The sequence below is a fragment of the Leucoraja erinacea genome, chromosome 22, assembly GCF_028641065.1.
Source record: "Leucoraja erinacea ecotype New England chromosome 22, Leri_hhj_1, whole genome shotgun sequence".
NCBI classification, from domain to species: domain Eukaryota; kingdom Metazoa; phylum Chordata; class Chondrichthyes; order Rajiformes; family Rajidae; genus Leucoraja; species Leucoraja erinaceus.
The window spans coordinates 26,428,630-26,452,351 of record NC_073398.1 but is presented as its reverse complement, the minus strand read 5'-3'; the positions used below and the strand labels follow the sequence as shown (position 1 = coordinate 26,452,351).

Genomic DNA, 23,722 nt, shown 5'->3' with positions numbered 1-23,722 from the left:
GAGATTTCCAACACTAGAGGGCATAACTATAAAGTGAGAGGAGGAAAGTTTAATGACGATGTGCAGGGCAATTTTTTTTACACGGATAGTAGTGGGCTCCTGGAATGCATTGCAAGGGGTGGTGGTGGCGACAGATACGAAAATGGTGTTTAAGAGGCTGACGCTACCTGACTGACGCTACTTGACAATTGGGCTTCTAAATGTTCATCCAATTTCATTTGATTTGCTTGTGAATTCATCAAAGTTTAATGATTAGGCATGAAATTAATTGATGCAATTTAAACATTTGTCTTATTCATTAGCCAAAATATGTAACTGGATTTCTTCAACAGTTCAATTTGTAATGGTTGAAAATGTTAATTGACTGTTGAACTGTGCAATAAACGGATTCAGTTTAATGATTGGATTGCCTCACATTATTGGTGATCTTTAATTGAAAACGTTCATAATTTACACAATTTAATCTTATTTGGTTACATGATCAAACATAATTTACAATAATTTACATTAAATTATAAAATTCTCACCTAGCTTGATGACGGCTCAAATTAATACCTTAATCCTGTTTAATAATAATTATTACCAAGATTAAAAATTGGTATTGTTTATCAGGTTCCATTTAATTAATCAATTATTAATTGGTCCTATTTATCCAGTTCAACTATTGGACTCAATGAATATTTATTTTTATGTCTAAACTTGCCAATTCGTTTATCTCATTTAATCAAAGTAATTCAACTAATGATGCATTTCTAGTTGAAACACTCCACCAATACACTAAATGGGGCCTCTCAAGAATTAACCCAGTTTTAGATTAATTCAGTAACTGACCCAGTTTAATTATTATTTTATTTAAAGAAATGATTCCGTTTAACTATTTGACAATTCATTATACAGGTAATCCTGGTTTTCTAAACTCTAACTCTGGTTTTGTAACTCCCTTAATAATTGAGTTGAAGAATAATTTCTTCAATAATTGATTAAGTTTGATAATGGGCTTAATTATTGTACACTTAAGAAAAATGTTAGGCAGGAAAAAGGGATGCGAGATATCCCTGGCAGAAAGATAAAGAAGAATCCTAAAAGATTATACAAGTAGTGTAACAGAAGGTGGTTGAATAGTTCATTCACAGTTTGAGTTTACATTTGAGAAATGATCTGCTGGTTTATGTACATAGGTTTATTTTGATATTTGGGATAGAAATTAAGTCGGTTTCTTTACAAGAGAAAAGTAAAAATAATTGCATAATGTAAAATATCTAGATCACTATCCGGTTTTATCTTTTGAATCATAGCTAATTTTGGTTATTTTCTCTATAACATAGTACAGTAGACCCTTGTTTTAATGGACCATGGGGAGGGGGGAAGAAATTATCTTGGTTATTGACGATTGTCTGCTATAACCGTGTGGTGGTACAGTGGCGCAGCGGTAGAGTTGCTGCCTTACATTGCCAGGGACCTGGGTTCAATCCAAACTACGGGTGCTGTCTGTATGGAATTTTGCATTCACCCCGTGAACTGTGTGGGCTTTCTCTGGGATCTGCGTTTTCCCTCCCATACTCCAAAGGAGTACAGGTTTGTACGTTAATTGGCTTGGTATAATTGTAAATTATCCATAGTGTGTGTAGGATAGTGTTAGTGTGCGGGGATCACTAGTTGGTGTGCTCAGTGGGTCCCGTATCCATGCTGTATCTCTAAACTAAACTCAGTGAGTAATAGAATGGCAGATGCAGGTTTACACACAAAAGTACACAAAGTGCTGGAGTAACTCAGCAGGTCAGGCAGCATCTTTGGAGAACATGGATAGATGCCAATTTGGGTCGAAATCCTTCTTCAGACTCTCTGTCTGAAACTGGAATCCAGGTGCTCTAACGACCCCAGCCTGCTGGAGGCTGGGAGAGAGGAGAGGGTTGGTGGAGTCTTGGACACAGCCCACGTGTGGCCAGAATGCAAGCAGGGATTGGCAGTAGCGACAGCAGCCAAGGGAGTTAGATACATAGATCATATATAGACAATAGGTGCAAGAGTAGGCCATTCGGCCCTTCGAGCCAGCACTGCCATTAAATGTGATCATGGCTGATCATCCACAATCAGTGCCCCGTTCCTGCAGTTTCTCATTACAAGCCATTTGTAGAAGATATTGGTGATTGCCCATGAAATTGGTGAAGCCACATTTAGAGTATTGTGTTTAGTTTTGGTTATCCTGTATAGGAAAAATGTTAAGCTGAAAGAGTGCAGAGGAGATTGACGGGGATGTTACCAGGAATCGATAAGCTGAGCTACAGTGAGAGGTTGAGCAGACTAGGACTTTATTTTTTGGAGTGCAGGAGAATGAGCGGTAATCTTAGAGGTATACAAGATCATGAGAGGAATAAATAGGGTAAGTGCACGGTCTTTTACCCAGAGTAAGGGAATCAAGAGCCAGAGCACATTGGTTTATGGTGAAGGGGGAAAGATTGAATAGGAACCTAAGGGGCAATTTCATATTTTTATTTACACAAAGGGTAGTAGATATATGGAACAAGTTACCAGCGAGGTAGTGAGGAAGGTACCAACACCACATTTAAAACATATTTGGAAAGCTACATGGATAGGAACGGTTTAAAAGAATACAAGTCAAAGGCAGGCAGGTGGGACGTGTAGATGGGGCATGTTGGTCAGCGTGGAAAAGTTGGCTTGAAGAAATTGTATTCACTCTTTATGACTCTATTACGTTTAGTGGAAACTTGACTGGACCTGCAAATTAACTACCCTGTCCTATGGAACCCTCATGCCCTGTGCCAGAGTTGCAAGGTTAAGAATCAAATCTCCTGTCAGCAGAGAAAATCCATGGGAAGATGAAAGAAATGTGCTTGACACAGCGACAAGCAGCTAATATAATTTCCTTCATAGCAAATCAATGTATTATTTTCATCACATCAATTGCCCTGAAATGAAACAGCCATCCTTACCTTGCCGTGTGTTGTACTGTCTCATTTGTACCTCTTCCACGCATTCTGCTGCAAACCACCCAGTACGACCTTTTACTGTCCCTTCCCAGAAACCTCCTTCACCAATGCTCAGTACTGCAAAAGAGAGGTAATATGATAAAGATTAGGCAAATCTTGAACCAGATAGTCTAAAGTGGGATCATAAAATTATTATGTGAGACTGCCAGTCACAGACAGCAAGGTTTGCAAATGCAGATTGCACCATATAACTGAGGCGTAGACACACATAGAACTGTTTAAAATTGTCACCCACCCATTTGTACACATACATAGACAAATAATTAACATAAAATATCAGTAGTTGATTTTCTGAATTATGCATGTTGCAGTGCCCTCCATAATGTTTGGGACCCATTATTTATTTATTTGCCTGTGAACTCCACAATTTGAGATTTGCAATAGAAAAAAAATCACATGTGGTTAAAGTGCACATTGTCAGATTTTATTAAAGGGTGTTCCTATACATTTTAGTTTCTTCATGTAGAAATTACAGCTGTGTTTATGCATAGTCCCCCCATTTCAAGGCACCATAATGTAAGTAAGTAAGTTTATTGGCTTCTGTCTCCCCCCGCCCCCCAGGGCCGGCCTTAGGAGGTGCGGGGTCCAATTGGGAACAATTTTGGTGAGCCCAGGTTCCCAGCCAAGGACTGTAGAATCATAGAATGGTAGAATGGAAAGTAATCAAAATGTGCGCTTAAAAACTGCCTGCGAGTTAATAGACCAAATAGATCTAAGCTACATTTTAAGTAAGTAAGTAGGTTTATTGGCCAGGTATTCACATACAAGGAATTTGCCTTGTTGCTCCACCCACAAGTGACAACAAGACATACAGTGACAGTTACGAATGACTCAGAAAACACTAAACATTAATAATAATAAAACATTCATGATAAAACACCATTGATCAAGCATGTGAACCAACAAAATTCCAGATCAAAGGGAGGCTACAGATTTTTGGCTGTTGAGTAGAGCAACTACTCGTGGATAAAAACTGTTTTTATGTCTGGTTGTGGCAGCTTTGACAATCCGGAGTTCCCTTCCAGAAGGAAGTGATTCAAAGAGTTTGTGGCCAGGGTGAGAGGGGTCAGAGATGATCTTGCCCGCTCGCTTCCTGGCCCTTGCAGTGGAGAGTTCATCAATGGAGGGAAGGTTGCAGCTAATAGCCTATGCCAATGTTGGGGACTCATGGCTTCGCGAGTGTTTGTAATAGCTCAGGTATGTTTAAATGCCTTCTTAATGCAGGTAAAAGAGACCTCTCAGCACCTAGTCTTTCCTCCAGTCTTTCCATCACCTTTGGAAACTTTTGTGGCTGTTTATCAACAGGATGACCAAAGTTGGCCCAATGAAAGTCAAAGAAGCCATTATGAGATTGAGAAACAAGAATAAAACTGTTGAGACATCGGCCAAACCTTAGGCTTATTAAAATCAACTGTTCGGATCATTATTATGAAGAAAGAGAGCACTGGTGAGCTTACTAATCGCAAAGGGACTGGCAGGCCACGGAAGACCTTCACAGCTGATGACAGAAGAATTCTTTCAATAATAAAGAAAAATCCCAAACACCTGTCCGACAGATCAGAAGCACTCTTCAGGAGTGAGGTGTGGATTTGTCAATGACCACTGTCCACAGAAGACTTCATGAACAGAAATACAGAGGGTACACTGCAAGATGCAAATCACTGGCCAGTGAGGGGGACCAGAGGGGAAGGGGCTGGAGCTGACGGTGCGATGGAGAATCACAGCAGGCGCTGGTTGCCGGACGTTCTCCTCTGCCGGGATCAGATTCTCCACTTTCCGTTTGGCGACATCTCGCACGCCAGGCCGGGCTTCCGGTCCCTCCGAAAATAGTGTCCAGTTGGAAACCTCCGCCGGCCATCCTCACCTCCAGTGAAGACGTGATGGAAACCTCCGCTGGCCACCCTCAGTTCCAGTAAAGACACGATGGTGCTGGAAGGGGCGGACTGTTCCGCGGAGTGACAGGAGAAAAGACCAATCCACGCGGCGTCAACTGGCAGGAGAGGAAATCGATCTGCGCCCACGCACGTTTTTTAAGATTTTTTTTTTAAACCCTGCTAACTTTTACATTAGAACACTGAACGGAACGCAAGTAGAATGACCGTGCAAACTGGAAGATAACAAGATCAAGGGTTTAGTTATGTATAGATAGATAAAGCAGCTGAGTTCCAAAGCTAGGTTGATAGCGCAGCGATCTGGTCCGTCTTTGTTGATAGTGTCCTCAAGAATCCTGATATTCCAGGCCCTGATATTCATATAATGTTATCAAGGAGGTAAGATCTTGATCCAGTGGTGAGACAGACCCAGACAGCTGGGGAAAACAGAATCTATGGCATAGGTACCACACATTTGCTCAGTTGTGCACACACACACGCAAAGATTAATGTTCTTGTGCCATGGAACACTGGCCCACAACCTTCCTCATAATTTGTGATCCCCTCATCCAGTCTCCCATTCATATTCTATACTCTAGCTCCCAAATCGGTTACACATCTGGCCTTGTTCCAAGTCCCTTGCTCCAGCTACAAAATGATTCACATTCTCATCCACCAATTGCAGTTACACACCCATCCACATTCCTTGTATTTTTCACGCACCAAGCCACATTTTTTGCACACCTGTTCCAGCTATACACATGTGTAAGGAACAGCACCAGCAATAATGTTAACTTTTTTTTAAACTCACTATTGCCACCGACTCCTCAAATTCAGTTGTCATAAGAAATGTTTTGCTGGTGTACGAGTGTTCAATAGTGAAATGCAAATCGTAATACTAAAATAGGTCTCCAACAGAGACAGTCTCAATGAAGAATTGTTAGAGGGGAAGTGTCAAACAAGGCTGTGTCATGATGTGACATTTTTTCAGCTGGTCCAAATAAAGTCCTTGAATTGTCCAGCTAGCAGACTCACAGACTCCTAACTCCAATGAGAGATTACACCTATTTTAAGACGACTACTATTATATGGGTGCCAAAGAACAGCAAGATAATGTGCCTTAATGACGAACACCCAGTGGCTCTGGCATCCTCTGACATCATGAAACGCTTTGCTAGGCTGGTCATGGCACACATTAACTTCAACCTCCGAGGTATCCATTTAAATTGGCCTAATGCCACAACAGTTCCATGGCCAACGCATCTCCCTGCCCCTACACGCAGTATCTGAAAAGCAAGATTTCCCTTGTCAGAATACATTTTATTAGGTCTGCCTTCAATACTATTTACCACATTTGATTTGGTCGCCCCTGCCTCAGCCCTCTACCCTCTCTCTCTGTGCCTCTGCCCTCTCTCTCTCGCTGCCTCTGCCCTCTCTTTCTCCCTCTCTCTCTCTCTGCCTCTGCCCTCTCTAGCCGCGCCTGTGAGTTGGGGGCCATGCGCGAGTGGATAGGGCAGTGGATGGGGTAAAAGGAGCGAATTCATAATATAAATATATTATCAAGGGGGGCGGTTAGTGTGTGTGTGCGCGGGGGGTGGTTAGTGTGTGTGGGTGTGGGTGTGTATGTGGGGTGTTGGTTAGTGTGTGTGTGTGTGTGTGTGTGTGTGTGTGTGTGTGTGTGTGTGTGTGTGTGTGTGTGTGTGTGTGTGTGTGTGTGTGTGTGTGTGTGTGCGCGTGTGACGCAGCAGGTCCCCCCTGCCCCGCAACTGTGTGTTGAGGGGGCGGGACCCTACGGATCCCACTTGGTCTCGTACATAACTAAAAGTCTGATCTTGTACTCTTCTGGTTTGCACGGTTTTTCTATTTGCGTAAAATGGTACGCGATAGCATTAGGATTTTTTGTCTGCTCACTCGCCATTCTCCTGCACTGCGAGTGCAACAAGTTTCATTCCGATCGGCAGTATATCGTAAAAGTTAATGGGGAGTAAAAATCGTAAATAACGCACATGTGCAGATCGATCTCCTCTCCTGCCAGTCAGCACTGCGCAGATTGGTCTCTTCTCCTGTCACTCCCCGGGACGGTCCACCCCTTCCTGCTCCACCGCGTCTTTACTAGAGCTGAGGGAAGCTGTGGGTGGCCGGTGGTGGTCTCCAACCGGACTCAATTTTCGGAGGAAATGGAAGCGCCCAGTAGGGAGTCGGAGATGTCGCCAAACGGAAAGTCTGATCCCGGCAGAGAGATTCCAGCACCCGTTGTGAGTACCAAACGTACCACCATCGGAACCCCTCGCAGCTCCAGCCCCTTCTCCTCTGGTCCCCCTCATTGGCTCCTGCCCCCCTCCCCCGTGATACCCCCCCCCCCCCCCTCTCCCCCATGACTCCGAGCTCTCCCTCCAGCCCGCCCACAGGCTGCTGATGCTTCCGGGCCTAGCCGAGGATCCGAGGCCTGGCTCTAAGTATGCTGACGGCTGATGCTCCTCCGGGGTACGCATGAAGGGAGAGGAGCAGCAGCCTTGAGAATCTGGAGAGGCTAGGAGGGAGTGTGAGGGAGGAAAGGGGATAGAGGGAGAGGAGTGGAGAGGAGTTATGGAGGGAGTGACTGAGGGTAGGGTAAAGGAGAGGTGAGGGAAGGATTGGGGAGGGTAGGAAGAGAGGGAAAAGAAGATGGAGAAAGTGGGGAGGGAGGAAGTGTGTGGGAAGAGTGGGAATAGGGAGAGGAGGGGGAAGTAGAGAAAGGGGAGTAGAGGAGAAGGGCAGTGGGGGTGGTAGGGAGCGGGGAATAGAGGGAGAGGAGGGCAGTGGGGGATAAAGGGATAGGAAGGGGGTAGGGAGGGGAGAGGAGTTATGCAGGGAGGGAGGGAGTGACTGAGGGTAGGAGAAAGGAGAGGGAGAGAGGCTAGGGGGAATTGGGGAGGGGAAGAGAAGAGGGGAAAGAAGAGGGACAGTGAAGAGGATGGAGGGAGAGTGCTAGGGATGAGGGGAAATGAGCTGCACCTGTGCATTTGGGGGCTATGGGTGTGGTGGAATATTTTGTTGGGGGGCCAAGCCTCCAGTGTGACAGGGACTCATAAGTCCCACTTAGTCTAGTTACTGTTATTTGTCCTATAAGTGGCATAATTTATGAAAGAACTGCAGATGCTGATTTAAACCGAAGATAAACACAAAAAGCTGGCGTATCTCAGGGGGGCAGGCATCTCTGGAACAAAGTCGAGACCCTTCTTGAGACTGGTTAGGGATAAGGAAAACGAGAGATGTAGAGAGATAAAGAACAATGAATGAAAGATATGCAAAAAAGTAACGATGATAAAGGAAACAGGCCATTGTTAGCTGCTTGTTAGGTGAAAACAAGAAGCTAGTGCGATTTGGGTGTGGGAGGAATAGAGAGAGAGGAAATGCCGGGACTACCTGAAGTTAGAGGTCAATATTGGAGGAACAGCATCTCCTACAGTATTTTTGCTTGGGCAGCTTACAGCCCAGTGGTATGAATATTGAGTTCTCTCACTTCAGGCCACATCTATGGATGGAGAGGGGAACCGCCATTCCCTAAACAAATGAGGATATCTTGGATGTCCTGGTATGGAACTCATCTTGGGTGCTGATGCGGCTTAGACAGAAGAATTGGGAGTAGGGATATAGTCTTTGCAGGAAGCAGGGTGGGAAGAAGTGTAGTCGAGATAGTTGTGGGAGTCAGCGGGTTCAGTGTTGCTGCAGAGTGAGCAGAGGGCTATACATTCAGAGTCGTTGAGGTTAGAATAGGAAAGGGGAGTGAAAAAGTTGAGACGATTGATGTCACGCCAGCAGTCAGAAATAAAAAGGTCTAGAGAGGGTAGAAGCCCGTTCTGGGGAGACCAAGAGGAGGGGGACTGGTGGAGATGGGAAAAGGGGTCATCATTAGGTGGTAAGGACGGTTTCCAATAGAAAAAGGCAGAGAGGTGGAGGAGACAGTAGAAAAGCTCTACGTCGTAGCAGAACGGGAACTTGTCGAGGTGGTGGGGAACAAAGGTGATGCATCTGCTGAGGACCATTCTGGAAAGGGGGAGGTCGGGGGGGGGGGGTGAAGACACGGGGGGGGGGGGGTGGGGACAGAGGAGGGGGTGGGGGTGGACAGAGGCCAAGAAGAGGAGGGTCTGGTGGTGGGGTGGTGGGGGGGGGGGGGTCTGGGGGGGGGGGGGGGGGGGGGGGGGGTGGGTATTGTTAGACTTTAAAGAGGGCATTTAAACTATGTCTGGCTACACTGTAATGGGTATAGAGAACATACTGTAGACCAAGAGACTGAGCACACAGCCTTGACATGCTGCTGTGTTGATGGTTAACAACAACTTCAATGGCTACCAACTGTTGGCAGTAATGTCTGTGATAATTAAGAGTTTTGAGAGGTTGGACATGGACCCACTACAATTTGCCTATTGCCACAATAGATCAACAGAGGCTGCAATGTATCTGGCTCTCGACTCTGCTCTGGCCAACAGCATATGCTAGGCTGCTGTTCAATGACCACAGCTCAGCATCCAACATCATTATTCCCTCTAAATGTTAATCAAACTTAGAGAACTGGTGCTCTGCTCATCCCGATGTAACTGGATCCTCAACTTCCTCATCAGCAAATGACAATCAGTAAAAATTGGGAACATTTCTTCCTCTATAGCAATCAACATAACAGCACATCTTGGCTGCATGCTACATGCTGGGAAATGCTACACTTTACCTCCCCCCTTGATTCCATCCAAACACCTAAGCAGTCTTTCCAGGTGAGGCAGAGGTACACCTGCACCTCCTCCAACCTCATCTATTGCATCCGCTGCTCTAGGTGTCAACTGCTCTACATTGGTGACACCAAGCGTAGGCTTGGCGATAGCTTCGCCCAACACCTCCATACAGTTTGCATTAACCAACCTGATCTCCCGGTTTGCATTAACCAACCTGATCTCCCTCAGCACTTCAACTCCCCCTCCCATTCCGAATCCGACCTTTCTGTCCTTGGGCCTTCACCATGGCCAGAGTGAGTCCAACCACAAATTGGAGCAGCACCTCATATTTTACTTGGGTAGTTTACACCCCAGTGGTATGAAGATTAACTTCTCCAATTTCAGGTAGTCCTTGCTTTCTCCCTCCTTCCCCTCCCCTTCCCAGCTCTCCCACAGCCTACTGTCTCAGCCTCTTCCTTTCTTCTTTCCGCCCCCCACATCAGTCTGTAGAAGGGTCTCGTCCCAAAATGTCACCTATTCCTTCGCTCCATAGATGCTGCCTCACCCGCTGAGTTCCTCCAGCATTTTTGTCTACCTTCGATTTTTCTAGCATCTGCAGTTCTTTCTTAAACATCTTGGCTGCATGCTCAGTCTCCTGGTGTTCTCAATACCAATGACGCTGTATCAAGATCAAGCGGCCGATTGTTGACCAGAAGAGGAAAGCAGAGGATCGACAAATGTTTTTTCATTGATGGGATGGCAGTGAAAGTCAACGGCTTCAAGTTGCTGGGTGTGCATATCTCTGAAGATCTAACTGGGGCTCAGCACATTGATGCAATCACAAACAAAAATCATCAATGCCTCTACTTCCTTCAGAAGATTGAGGAGATTTAAAATGCTGGCAATATTCCACTAAACATCAACATGTGCATGGTAGAAAGCTCTGACTTGTTGCATCATAGCTTGGTTTGGCAACTAGAATGGCAAGGAACAAAGAGGCTTACTGAGAGTGGTGCATACTGCTCATCAGACGTACCTACGATACTGTAGAACTTTATTTATCCCAGGAGGGAAATTGATCTGCCAACAGTCATAAAAAACACAAAAAAGATGAAATATGAAATTAAAGTGACGAGTGGAAAGGCTTGGGGGATGCGCAAAGATTGGGGGGGGTGAAGTAGGAGGGGAGTCAGTCTCAGTCTACCCCACAGCAGAAGGGGCAGGAGTTGTAAAGTTTGATAGCCACAGGGAAGAAGGATCTCCTGTGGCGTTCTGTCCTGCATCTTGGTGGAACCAGTCTGTTGCTGAAGGTACTCCTCAGGTTGATCAGTGTGTCATGGAGGGGGTGAGCTGTATTGTCCAGGCTGCTCTGCGGTTTGAGGAGCATCCTGCCCTCCAATGAATCCAACTCCATCACCTGGAGGGAACCAGATTCTTGATGAGTTTATTAATCCTATTGGCATCCTCAGCATTTGCCCTGCTGCCCCAGCAGCTGGCAGTGAAGAATATGGCACTGGCTACCATTGATCGGTAGAACATCTGCAACATCTTACGGCAGACATTGAAGGAGCGGAGCCTTCTCCAAAAGTAAAGCCAGCTCTGTTCCTTCTTGTACAGGGCCTCAGTGTTCCTGCACCATTCCAGTTTACTGTCCCTGGTAAAATGCACATCCACACCATTGATGGAGACGGGGGACAGGGGTGTTCCTCTCCTCCTAAAGTCCACCACCAACTCCTTAGTCTTGTCAGTGTTGGGCAGCAGGTGATTCAGTCCACACCACTCCACAAAGTCGTTGACGACACCTGTATTCAGCTTCCCTCCCATCACTGATGCAGCCCCCAATTGCAGTCATCTGAAAACTCTCATCATTGAAGTGATCCTTTGGAGGTGATGACTCAAAAAGGAAGCCAATATCAAAGACCTACACCACCCTAGCCATGTTCTTATTTTGCTCCTACCATCAGGATTCATTTATTTTCCTCATCATATAATTAAATTTAAATTGTTTCCATTCAGAAGTTTGAAAGTAGTGTATACAATAACTGAACTATGTAAGAAAAGCTGCCATATTAAAGTGTGAATGCAACAAACACAAATCAAAGTATTAGCAAATTTAAAATAATCAAGAGTTCAGTGATTCCGACTGCAAATAAAGATTTTTTTTCCACCCAGGGATTTAATCATTACTGTGTAGTCATTAAATTATCAGAAATCTTAAAAACAAATTTTACTCTGGTACTTCACAAATTAGAAATAATGAACTTTTAGCCTTGGGATTTAAAAGAAAATCAAACCAGACTGACAATCAGTAATCTAAGGTAGACACAAAATGCTGGAGTAACTCAGCTGGGCAGGCAACATCTCTGGAGAGAAGGAATGGGTGACGTTTCTGGTCGAGACCCTTCTTCAGACTGATGTCAGGGGAGTGGGCAGGACAGAGTTAGAATGTAGTGGAGAGGAGACCGTTGGTAGAGGTCATAATGCTGCCTCGGCAGCGCCAGTAGCATAATCAAGGATGAGTTGTACCCCGGCCACTCCCTCTTCTCCCCTCTCCCATCAGGCAAAAAGTATAGAAGTGTGAAAACTCACACCTCAAGTTTCAGGGACAGTTTCTTCACAGCTGTTATCAGGCACCTGAATCATCCTACCACAACCAGAGCAGTGCTGAACAACTATCTACCTTGTTGGTGATTCTTGGCCAATCCTTGATCGGGCTCTGCTGGCCTTACCTTGCACTAAATGTTATCATGTATCTGTACACTCTAAATGGTTCATTTGTAATCACGTATTGTCTTTCTGCTGACTGGTTAGCACGCAACAAAAGCTTTTCACTGTACCTTGGTACACATAACAATAAACTAAACTGAACACGATGACCGCCCCAGATTATATCGGGAAAGTTAAACTCCCCTACCATGACCACCCTATTAATCTTGCAGCTGCCTGCAGTCACCTGACTTATTTATTCTTTTAATTCCCCATGACTACAGTACACTCCATCACTTTTTAAATTCTCAGCTCCACCTATATTACCTACTGGACGAATCATCAGTAATGCCCTCCACAACACAGCTCCAAACACAGCCACTGCTCCACTACATCATGCCTTGTTTTCATTGCCTGTTCCATTCGTCAGTTTTGACCCTTCAATCAATCTGACTGCTAACTCTCACGTTTTCCTGCTGCTGCTCCAATGCTGAAATGAACTGAATACACAATTCCAAGTACTGGCCTTTGAATTCACCCATTGTTGCTCTGACAATGAAATAGACCAATTCCACATATCTAAGGACTAGCTTTCGAATTCTCCCGTTCTTTCACCAACACTGAACCAGACTGAAATACAGCAAGTGGAAAACATTATAACGGACCATGGAGGGTGGAAATGGTGTCCATTATTGCTAATTATCCACCATAACCAAGTGTCATATATGGCATTTCATGTGTAAAGAGACACAACCATAAAATTTAGGCTGAGCAAGAACTGCACTGATAGAAGTAAAGGGCCTGTCCCACTTACGTGTCCTTGGCACGCAAATTACTTGACCTCGTGGTCGCATTGAGCCGAGACGGTCGAGCGAAGGTCGAGCGCGATTACATGCGTACGCACAGCTGTCTGGAGCGCGTGACGTCATTTGAAGATGGACACATAGCTGGAGTAACTCAGCGTGACTGGCAGCATCTCTGAAGAGAAGGAATGTGTGACATTCCGTGTCGAGACTATTCTTCAGTCTGAAAAGAAGGGTCTTGACCCGAAACGTCACCCATTGCTTCTCTCCAGAGATGCTGCCGGTCCTGCTGAGCTACTCCAGCATTTTGTGTCTATCTTCAATTTTCTTGGCCCCACTCTGGGACTAAAAGTGGGGGCGGATCCAGACCGCAACGGCTGTGAGCCCCAGGCCGAGTTCAGCGATTGTTTGCCTGCTTCTGCTGCTGTTGAAGGTGAGACATTGCGTCGTGCCAGGGTCTTGGGCCTGTCCCAATTTGGCCGTTGGCGCGCGAAGATTTTGTTCACTGCAAGAAATTCGGAGCCTATGTCGATGTCGCAAGGAGTAACACATGTCCCTATTCCACTACCCTCACCTCCGTCCAGGGACTCAAGAATCCTTCGAGGTGAGATGGAGGTTTATAGTACACCTAGTCCAACCCCATCTACTGCATCCGGTGTTCCTAATGTGGCCTGTATGTCGGTGAGACCAAGCACAGACTCTGCGTCTGATTTACTGAACACTTGTCCCAGCACGCTGGATCTTTCAGTCGCTAACCATTTTAACCCCTCGTCCAATTCCCGTACTGATATTTCTGTCCTGGACCTCCTCCATTGCCAGAATGAGATCACATGCAAACCAGAGGAACAACCCATATCCGACTTGGGCAGTTTACAATCTAACAGATTGAAAACTGAATTCTCCAAAATTTAGGTAACTACTATCGCCCCTTCCATCTCCCCCCTCTTCCACTATATAACCCCCCTCCTTCTCCCACCCCCCCCATTCCCCTCCAGAATTTGAACATATTTCTCCCATCCCCCTCCATACCTTCCTCTAGCTTCTCAATTTGCAACTCTTCAATCCTTTTGCCTTTTCATCTTTAGCCTTTGTCCAACCATCTGACTATCAAAAAACCCTACCGAAACAAGAAACTGTAGATGAAGGTTTACAAAAAAACACAAGTGCTGGGGTAACTCAGCTGGTCAGGCAGCATCCCTGGAAAACATGGGTAGGTAATGTTTCAGATTGGGACCCTTCTTTAGACTGATTGTAGAATAGAGTGGTGAGGATTGTGGAAAACAAACTTGGAAGATACAGAACAAAATGTGGCAGGTAATACAAATGCCTTCTGAAAATCAAAATATTCTCACATTCATCCTCCTTATTCATTACAACAAACACACCCTCTAACTCTACATCAATGAAATTGGCGTGACGCCTATCGGCCGGCCGCTGTGACAGACATCTCCAGGCTGGCCGCGGAGTAGCAGAGGTTGGAGCATCCGCGGGGATCAGAGCCAGTGGCCGAGGTCAGACCCCACACGCCGTGGGTCAACGGATCCCCTGGCTGGGGCCGGGCCTGGCAACGTTGTGGAGAGGTCAGTGCAGCGGCCGATGATGGCGCCGACTGCCTGTGGGGGGGTAGAACAATGGATAATGGGGACCCGGTGTGGGAGGAACTCTGTGAGGGAGGGGGAGGAGCAATGAAAAACCCGGCTTGGGGGGAGGGCGGCCGTGAAGGGGGGGAGAAGAATAAAGGGGGAACTGCTGTGGGAGGGGAGGGCTGGGTTTCGTAACTTTGTAAACGGCAGATATGCAAGCAAAGAATTTCACTGCGACTTGTCACATCTGACCAAAGTTTTCATTCATTCACAATATTCTGTCATGTTATGATCACCCAGTAACAGGCATCTTTCACTAGAAAATCATTAATTAAGCCTGTTTCAGTACACATGAGCATACCTAAAACACCCTACTCCTTGCTAGTCCTGCAACAATTCCATCTATGCTGACCCAAATACATTTCCCCAAACTTCTCCTCAAAACTATATTTTTAAAGTTTAATATATTTGGCCAAGGAAAGAGCAACCCACAGAATCACAAATGAGATGCATTTGAAATTCCTGTGCCAAATTCCATTCATTTGCATGTCTAATATTTAAATCGTTGAAAAGCCTCATTACTCTATAATTCTGAAAATTTCTTCTAACCTGTAACCTCCTTCAAACTCCCCATTCTTATGTCTTTTTGCCTGTTGTGGTACTACCTACCTGTCTTCCCCAACATTGTTGGCCAGGGAATTAGAAAAGGGTGTGATGTGAAAACGGAGGCCAGATGGGAGAATGCGGGGATGACAGTCTCACAGGGAGAGACAAATGAAAAAACGGAATTATAGGCAGAGACACAATGCACATGCAAGACTGATACAATGAGAGATAATGAAAAGATGGCGCCATATCGTGGCATCTTTGCGTGCTCTTCCCAGAGAAGGATCTATCATCATCCAATACAATCAGTCTACCCTTTTATATCTCTTTTCCACCTGTAAATATAGAACAATATTCTTCACTCTGCATCTTGTATTTTGCAATATCTATTGTACTTGAGTTTGTTTTAATTGTACGTAGTATTATCTGATCCAATTAGATAGCATGCAAAACAAAGCTTTTCACTGTACCTCAGTACATGTGACAATAATAAACCTAAACATCACAGACTGAGATGAAGATGAATGGACAGATACAGGACAGGCGGCATTGTCGCGCAGCAGTAGAGTTGCTGCCTTATAGCACCAGAAACTCAGTATGACTACGGGTGCTGTCTGTACGGAGTTTGTACATCTTCCCTGTGACCACGTGGACTTTCTAAGGGTGCTTTGGTTTCCTCCCATATTCCAAAGGCATACAGGTTTGTAGGTTAATTGGCTTCTGTAAATTGTCCCCAGTGTATAGGATAGTGCTAGTATACGGGCTGATCGGTAATCGGCATGGACTCAGTTGGCCGAAGGACCTGTTTCCATGCTGTATCTCTAAAGTCTAAACAGTGCGCAAGAAATAGTTTGCGAGGCAAAGTGGAAGGAAATGTGGATCTGAGAGAAGGAACAAATTATGGGAAGGGAAAACAAAAGCACCGTTCATATCACATTTAAAGATAATAGTACTTTACAGCCAATTAAGTAATTTTTAGGCATATTCATTTTCATAATGCAAGAAACAGCAGCTGATACGTTCACCACATCCCATAAATTACAGTATGATAATGCCAAACAATCAATTAAAAAAAAAAGAGCAAGAGATAACTATTAGCCCTGAACACAAGGCTAACATTTCTGGAAAGACTGAGGTGGAGGAAAAGATAAAGGACTTTGTTCTTTTCTCCTCATATGTTTTTATCATATATCATATGTTCACCCATATAATTTTTGTTCAAGAATCCCTTGTTCGCCCTTTGCATTCACGTGAGGTGAATATATCTGGAACTTCAGCCTCAACCATCTTTTAATGTATATAGAGCAAGACCCTTGCCATGGATTTATCTACAGAATGAAGTATACATAATTAATTCCAATTAGGAAATACAAATTAATTAATATCTTCTCAGACTGGTATTTGCATAAAGGACTAAACGTGAACTTCAAGGACACTCTTCTCCACTGAATATTGTAAGGGGTGCCAATTTCTGGATAGTGCAGGCATCAAGATATATGGGATAGGAAGATTATGTTAAGATAGGTCCGTCATGATCTTATTAAATGGAAGAGCAGTTTTGAGATGCCCAATGGCCTACTTTTGTACCTATTTCTTATGTTTTAACTGGAAGCAGACATTAATGATGCCAAAAACTAACAACCACAGGACTCACTTACTTCATGTCACTAACTGACAAAAATGAAGAAACAGTCCAACTTTCAGAATGAGCAAATAGTCAACTCTACACGTTGCTGAAAAGCCATTACAGAAAGAGGGGCCTGAACTCCAAGGGAAGGCTACCCTTGCCACACACTTCTGTGAACAGGATTATTCTTGTTGCTGGAAACCAGGCTCTTAGAACAGCTCACACATGGATGGGCTCCGCTGCTCTTAATGTCAAATATGCATGCAGAAAGAGGGAGGAATAGAGCAACTGGAATCTTGAAATTAAATCTCAAAGACTCTAAGGGTCAAAGGGGCAGGAAACATTTCAGCAAGTTTGCCATTTCAACAAAAGTGAACATCTACATATGGAATACAAGACGGATGTAGAATTGGAAACCTGATAAATATAATATGGCCAAAGAATGGAGTTGCCAAATTATCAAGTGATTTAAAAAGGTGCAGAAACAGAAAGAACAAGAGACACAGAAGAACACAGACAGGTGGATGGTTCTGCTGAGAGAGAATGAAGTACGAAGGAGTGGCTGTTGTGGCAATCTGAGATGGGAGGTGGTGGGGTGGGGGAGAGAGAGAGAAGTGAGGATATATATGGTGGCGAGAGAGAAGGTGGGGTGGGGGCAGAAGGAAAAGGATGGGAGCAGTAGTACAGGCGGCAGGAATGCAGGGAGGTGGGTGGGTTGGTTGAGAATGAGGGACCAAAGAGGAGGGTTGGGATGAGGGAGAGAGTGATGGAGGGGAGAGCGAGAATGCAATGGATAGGGGCAGAAGGGATGCAGGAGGGAAGGGAGCTGGGGAGGGGCAGGAAAAGTAGGGCAGAAAACAAAAAGGCAGGAGGAATGAGTTGTGAATCGGGCAAAGGTGGTGGGTCAAACACAAAGATGACCCAAGGACACTGGAAGTCAGTTGTGGGAATGGGCGCGACTATAATGGGGGGGAATTTCAGGTCTGCCAGAAGGGATGTCAGCACAAGTGGAAAGGTATGATACCACGCAAGAGCAATGAGGGTGAAATGAGCGAGAGTGGATGTGGGCATGACTGGAGGGTGATAGTAGTGCAGGGAGAGTGGTGAAATAGGGCAGGCGTGTTCGAGAACACAGAGTGGGGTCGCGGCGGAAACACATGGCAAGCAGCTGAGAACGGGGGGGGGGGGGCTTTAAGAGGAGGCGAGATCGCAGGGTAAGACTTGGGACAGGGCCGAGAACACAGAGAGCCAAGAGTAACAACACGGTCGAGGCTGGGGTATGACGGAGAGACGGAAGAAATGAAGCAGAGAATGACCCACAGAGAAAATGAGAGGGAGGTCAGATCCTCGTAGGTGCTCTGAACCTAGGAGAGATTGGCACTGGTGATGGGGTGAAGAAGAAAGGCCAAGAAGCTAGAACAATTACCAGCATTAGTTGGAAATCTACTTACCTTTGACGCGTTCCCCTCGGTGCAGTTGGATCTCGCCCTCCCCCTGGGGCTGGTAAGGCTTCACCACGATGAAGGTCCGTCCCGGGACCGCACTGTACAGTTTGCGCTTGGGTCCTCTGTGAGCGGGGGCGGCCGATGGAGTTGGGTTGGGTTCGGTGCTTGGACTGTAAACAAAAACATAGGTGACAATGGTTCTTCCGGACCCAGAGCCGGGACCGGGACCGGGGACAACCCCTTCCACCATCCTCCACGGTCTGCCCGGGGGAAAAGCGTCTCACTCAGCTCGGCTGCTCCAGGCCGAGGCGCTCGGACACCGAACGGGAGCCGAGCGCCGGCTCCGCGCTCATCGTTAATCTGAATTCTGAAGAGTGCTATGATTTTGCTGACCGCAGCCGTGGCCAAGGGTGCTCCATCCTGTCCCGGTTGGAGCTCCTCACGTGCCAGTGCTGAGTCCGAACTCCGGTTCTCCACTCACTACCGGACCCACAGCTATCCGACGCCCCGCCCTCCATTCACACCACGGTCCTTGGGAGATGCAAGACTCGCTTCAAAGCTACGCCCAGTAGCTACTTGGCTCCGCCCGCTGAATCATTGGTCCTGCCTCAAGAAGTCGAACATAGCCCATCGATTTTTTTTTTGATACCTTCCCAAGTCACGTCTACTAAATTGTGAAGCTTAGTTTCTAATTTCTAATGGGAACTCCGGCTTCACGGACTGGCAGAAATCTAACGGCCCGCCCTCCATTCATACCGAATTAATGCCATAGCTCAGTAACGTTAATTGTTTCTTTTGACAGTTACTGCCTGATATGTTGAGTATTTTCAGCATTTTCTGTTTTCAGTGCAGACGTCTAGAATTTCCCGTTGTTTATATTCAGCCTGTAAATATTTTGAGCCTGCTCTCAATGGCTGTCCAGCTAAATCTTGAATCCTTAATCTTGCTCTAACACATCCCATGTTGACTGACAGAAACCGCGCATCAAAACTTTGATCTCTTTCCATTCAACCATCATCTCGTCCAATAGGTCTTTCATCGTGCCGAATCGGCATTTGGCTCACGGGGTCTCCCCAATCAATATACTGATTTTGCTCAGGGATGTGCTTTTCTCCTCCTTGCTCTTTCTTCTCCTGACGCTCCTGCCCTCCCATCCGATGCCTCCCTTCCACAATTTCAACCAAATCATATTCAGATTCGGACCGAGAGATAAAGTGGTTAACAAAATTAAAAAGATGCAATAAACCCCTCGGAGGGCAACTTTTATGTTGAAACCTACTAACGGTCCTAACAAAGCAATTCTAACTTTAAAGATGCAATGAAAATCATTTATGTTGCAAATCATTTTAGGAACGAATCTCCAACGGGGAAACAATTTGGGGGGGAGGGGGGGGCGGGTCAAATGTGAAAATACATAGAAACATAGAAAATAGGGGTAGGCCATTTGGCCCTTCGAGCTTGCACCGCCATCCAATATGATCATGGCTGATCATCCAACTCAGTAACCTGTACCTGCCTTCTCTCCATACCCCCTGATTTCTTTAGCCACAAGGGCCACATCTAACTCCCTCTTAAATATAGACAAATGAACTGGCCTCAACTACCTTCTGTGGCAGAAAATTCCAGAGATTCACCACTCTGTGTGAAAAATGTTTTTTCTCATCTCGGTCCTAAAAGATTTCCCCTTTACCCTTAAAACTGTGACCCCTTGTTCTGGACTTCCCTAACATCGGGAACAATCTTCCTACATCTAGCCTGTCCATCCTCTTAAGAATTTTGTAAGTTTCTATAAGGTCCCCCCTTCAATCTTCTAAATTCTAGCGAGTACAAGCCGAGTCTATCCAGTCTTTCTTCATATGAAAGTCCTGACATCCCAGGAATCAGTCTGGTGAACCTTCTCTGTACTTCCTCTATGGCAAGAATGTCTTTCCTCAGATTACGTGACCAAAACTGTACGCAATACTCCAGGTATGGTCTCACCAAGACCCTGTACAACTGCAGTAGAACCTCCCTGCTCCTATACTCAAATCCTTTTGCTATGAATGCTAACATACCATTCGCAATTAATAGCATTGGTGTAAAGAGGGATCTTAGGGTTCAGGTCCATAACTCCCCGAAGTAGAAACACCAGTAGATAGAGTGGTAAAGAGGGCATATGGAACGCTTGCTTTCATAGGTCAGGGTGTTGAATATAAGAGTCAGGAACTCATAATGCAGCTTTATAAGACTTTGTTTGACCGTATTTGGAACATTGTGTGCAGTTCTGGTCGGTCCATTCCAGGAAGGATGTGGAGGCTTTGGTAAGGGTGCAAAATGGCTCCAGAATGATGCCTGGATTAGGGGGTATTAATACAGGAAGAGGTTGGAGAGACGGATTTGTTTTCTCTGGAAAGTCAGAGGTTTTTGGGAGACCAGATAGAAGCATATAAAATGATGATAGGCACAGATAAGATAAACAGTCAGAATATTTATCCCAGGATGAAAAAAAAAATCAAATACTGGAAAGTATAGCTTTAAGGTGAGAAAGGCAAAGTTTAAAGAATATGTGCAGGGCAAGTTTTTTTCCCCCGAGGGTGGTTTGTCCACAAAATGCGCTGCTGGGAGTGGTGGTTGAAGCAAATAAGTTAGTGGCATTTAAAAGACTTTTGGATAGGCATATGGATATGGAGGGATATGGGTTATTTGCAGGTAGATAAGTGATGGCTCTCGGGCACACCCACCCAGCGAGCAGTGCGCCATGGCACTCCCGGCGTGCAGGCCCGACTCATGGGCCGTGGTCAGACAATGGAGGAGAACTTACTCCACAGGGCGCCATGGCCTACACAAAAACCAGTGCAGAGTGAGTAGTCAAAGTCTCAGCAGTCAGGTTGGAGCCCCGAGGTCGATTCGGGCTGAGGGCGACATCAGGTCAGGCCGAGGATGAGTCGGAGCCTCAATGTCGAGTCGGAGCCTCGAACGTAGTCGGGCCGAGAACAGAGTTTCGAGGACGAGGTCGGGCCATGGTGGGCGGACCGTGGTGGGCGGATCGTGGTGGGCGGATCGTGTTGCCGAGAACAAAGGGAAACCCAACGTGGGAAGCACCGAGAACCAAGGGGGACCCGGCGACATGGAGGAGCTGCTGAGAACAAAGGGGGGAGAACCCGCTGTGGGGGGCTGCTGAGAACAAAGGGAGACCCGGCGTGGGGTGGGGTGGGGTCCGCCGTGAACAATAAATTATCATCATCATCATCATCATGTTCATTAGGTGCCGAATGGCCGGTTCTTGTGCTGTATGTTCCATGAGGCACAAGAAACAACAAACAATCTGCTGAATTCCTCAGTAGATCAAACAGCATCTGGGGGGGGGGGGGGGGGATGGGGGGGGGGGGGGGGGGGGGGGGGGGGGGGGGGGGGGGGGGGGGGGGGGGCATGTGAGGCAGGGCAACGGATAGGTGAAATATGTGGGTAGTCGATCAATGGAACCAGGAGGGGAAGGGTAACTAATAACAATTATCGGATCTAGAAGTGTGAGTATGGAAAAAAGGGACAAAATATGAGGACTGGAAGTTGGGGTGGGGGGGGGGGGGGGGGGGGGGGGGGGGGAGCAATCTCGGCAAGGGGACGTTTACCTTGAAACTGGAAAATGCAATATTCACTTTATCTCATTGATACAGAGGAGGCCATATAGAGTTCACCATATTGTAGAGGAAGCCACATTGGGAGCTTGATTTCTAGCTGGTTAACCATGAAACTATTGGTTTGTTATAAAAACCTACTGTATATGGTTCACCAATCATCTTGGGGAAATGAAATCACCATCTTTACTCAATATGGCCCGCTGTGGATAACCTAACCGCCTTTTCATTCAGGAATGGACAGGAAATCTTGACAGTCAGCTATGCCCAAATTGGAAGTACAATAACATCAAAAAGCAGCCTTGATGCAGCTTAGGGCTTCTGGCCAATAAAAGCAATGAGGAAAATACAGTTTAATCATGCATTCCCTCTGCATGTAAATCCACCATGGCTTTATGTTTGGACTGCATTGCTTCATTCCAAAGTCTTGTCTCCAATACTTAAAAGAACAAAAGGAACAACTGCATCGCAACATTCTAAATTTTACACATTTCTGATTCAGACAGTTCCTTCACTGTTGTTCAGAGAAAATCTTGGAAGTTGGATTCTTAGTTCTTCCTAATGTCCATAGTAGAAGCACCTACATCACGCACACCACAATGAGTAAAAACATCCACGAAGTCAGAGTCATAGAGTCTTACAGCATGGAAACAGGCCCTTCGGCCCAACTTTCTCACGCCGGCCAACATGTTCCATCTACATTAGTCCCAACCGCCTGCAATTGGCCCATATCCCTCCAAACCTGTGCTTTCCATGTACCTGTCTAAATGCTTTTGAAACATTGTGATAGATGTGATAAACTTGCCTCAACTCCCTCCTCTGGCAGCTCATTTCATACATCGACCACCCTTTGTGTGACCAAGCTACCCTTTTTCCTATTAAATCTTTCCACCCTCACCTTAAACCTATGTCCTCTGGTTATCGATTCCCCTACTCTGGGCAAGAAACTCTGTGTGTCTACCCGATCGTTTCCTCTCATGATTTTGCACATCATAAACTTACAAATTGCATAATTAACTTTCTCAAGAGCAACTTTCAATTGGTAACAAATAGAGCTTGCCCATGACCGAGAAATGAAAACAAAAATAAAGGCAGGATTGGTAATTTACCATGAGGAATGAAGGAAAAAATGCTAAACCGTTTCTTTGGCTCGAGAGTCTTCGGCGAGGAGGCTGAGGGGAGGAGGCTATGCATAAAGCTCGAGAGGATGGAGCGTGTTGAACACGTCGGGGTAGATGAGACAGTGTGAGGATTGCAGAATGTGGAAGCCCAGGGACACAGATGGAGCCTCTGGCTGCTACAACTGTGACAAGTGCGTCCAGCTTCAGCTCCTAAAGGACCGTGTTGGGGCACTGGAGAAGCAGCTGGATGACCTCAGGGCCATCTGGGAAAATGAGAGTTTCCTGGACATGACCTACAGTGTGGTAGTCACGCCGAGGTAAAGGGAAGAACCACGTCTGGAGGAAACTAGGCACCGCTCATCACCTGGCCAGTACAATACCTACGGTGCTGCATGGTGGTGGCAGCATCATGCTGTGGGGATGTTTTTCAGCGGCAGGAACTGGGAGACTAGTCAGGATCGAGGGAAAGATGAACGGAGCAAAGTACAGTGAGATCCTTGATGAAAACCTGCACCAGAACTTTCTTGGTCTCAGACTGGGGTGGAGGTTCACCTTCAAGGAAATTACCCAAATACAGGTGTGCCAAGCTTGTAGCGTCATACCCAAGAAGACTTGAGGCTGTAATCGCCACTAAAGGTGCCTCAACAAAGTAC

General features: G+C 46.0%; 1 protein-coding gene across 1 annotated transcript in view; it reads right to left on the bottom strand.

The window, feature by feature from the left end:
• shank3a (SH3 and multiple ankyrin repeat domains 3a) overlaps positions 1 to 23,722 on the bottom strand; it is a 530,257-nt gene that overhangs the window by 230,140 nt on the left and 276,395 nt on the right. The window contains exons 13-14 of the mRNA XM_055653270.1: positions 18,341 to 18,504; positions 2,952 to 3,065 (exon numbers count right to left, since the gene is read on the bottom strand). Of these exons, the coding sequence (XP_055509245.1) occupies positions 2,952 to 3,065; positions 18,341 to 18,504 (278 nt within the window). The remainder of the gene's footprint in view (positions 1 to 2,951; positions 3,066 to 18,340; positions 18,505 to 23,722) is intronic.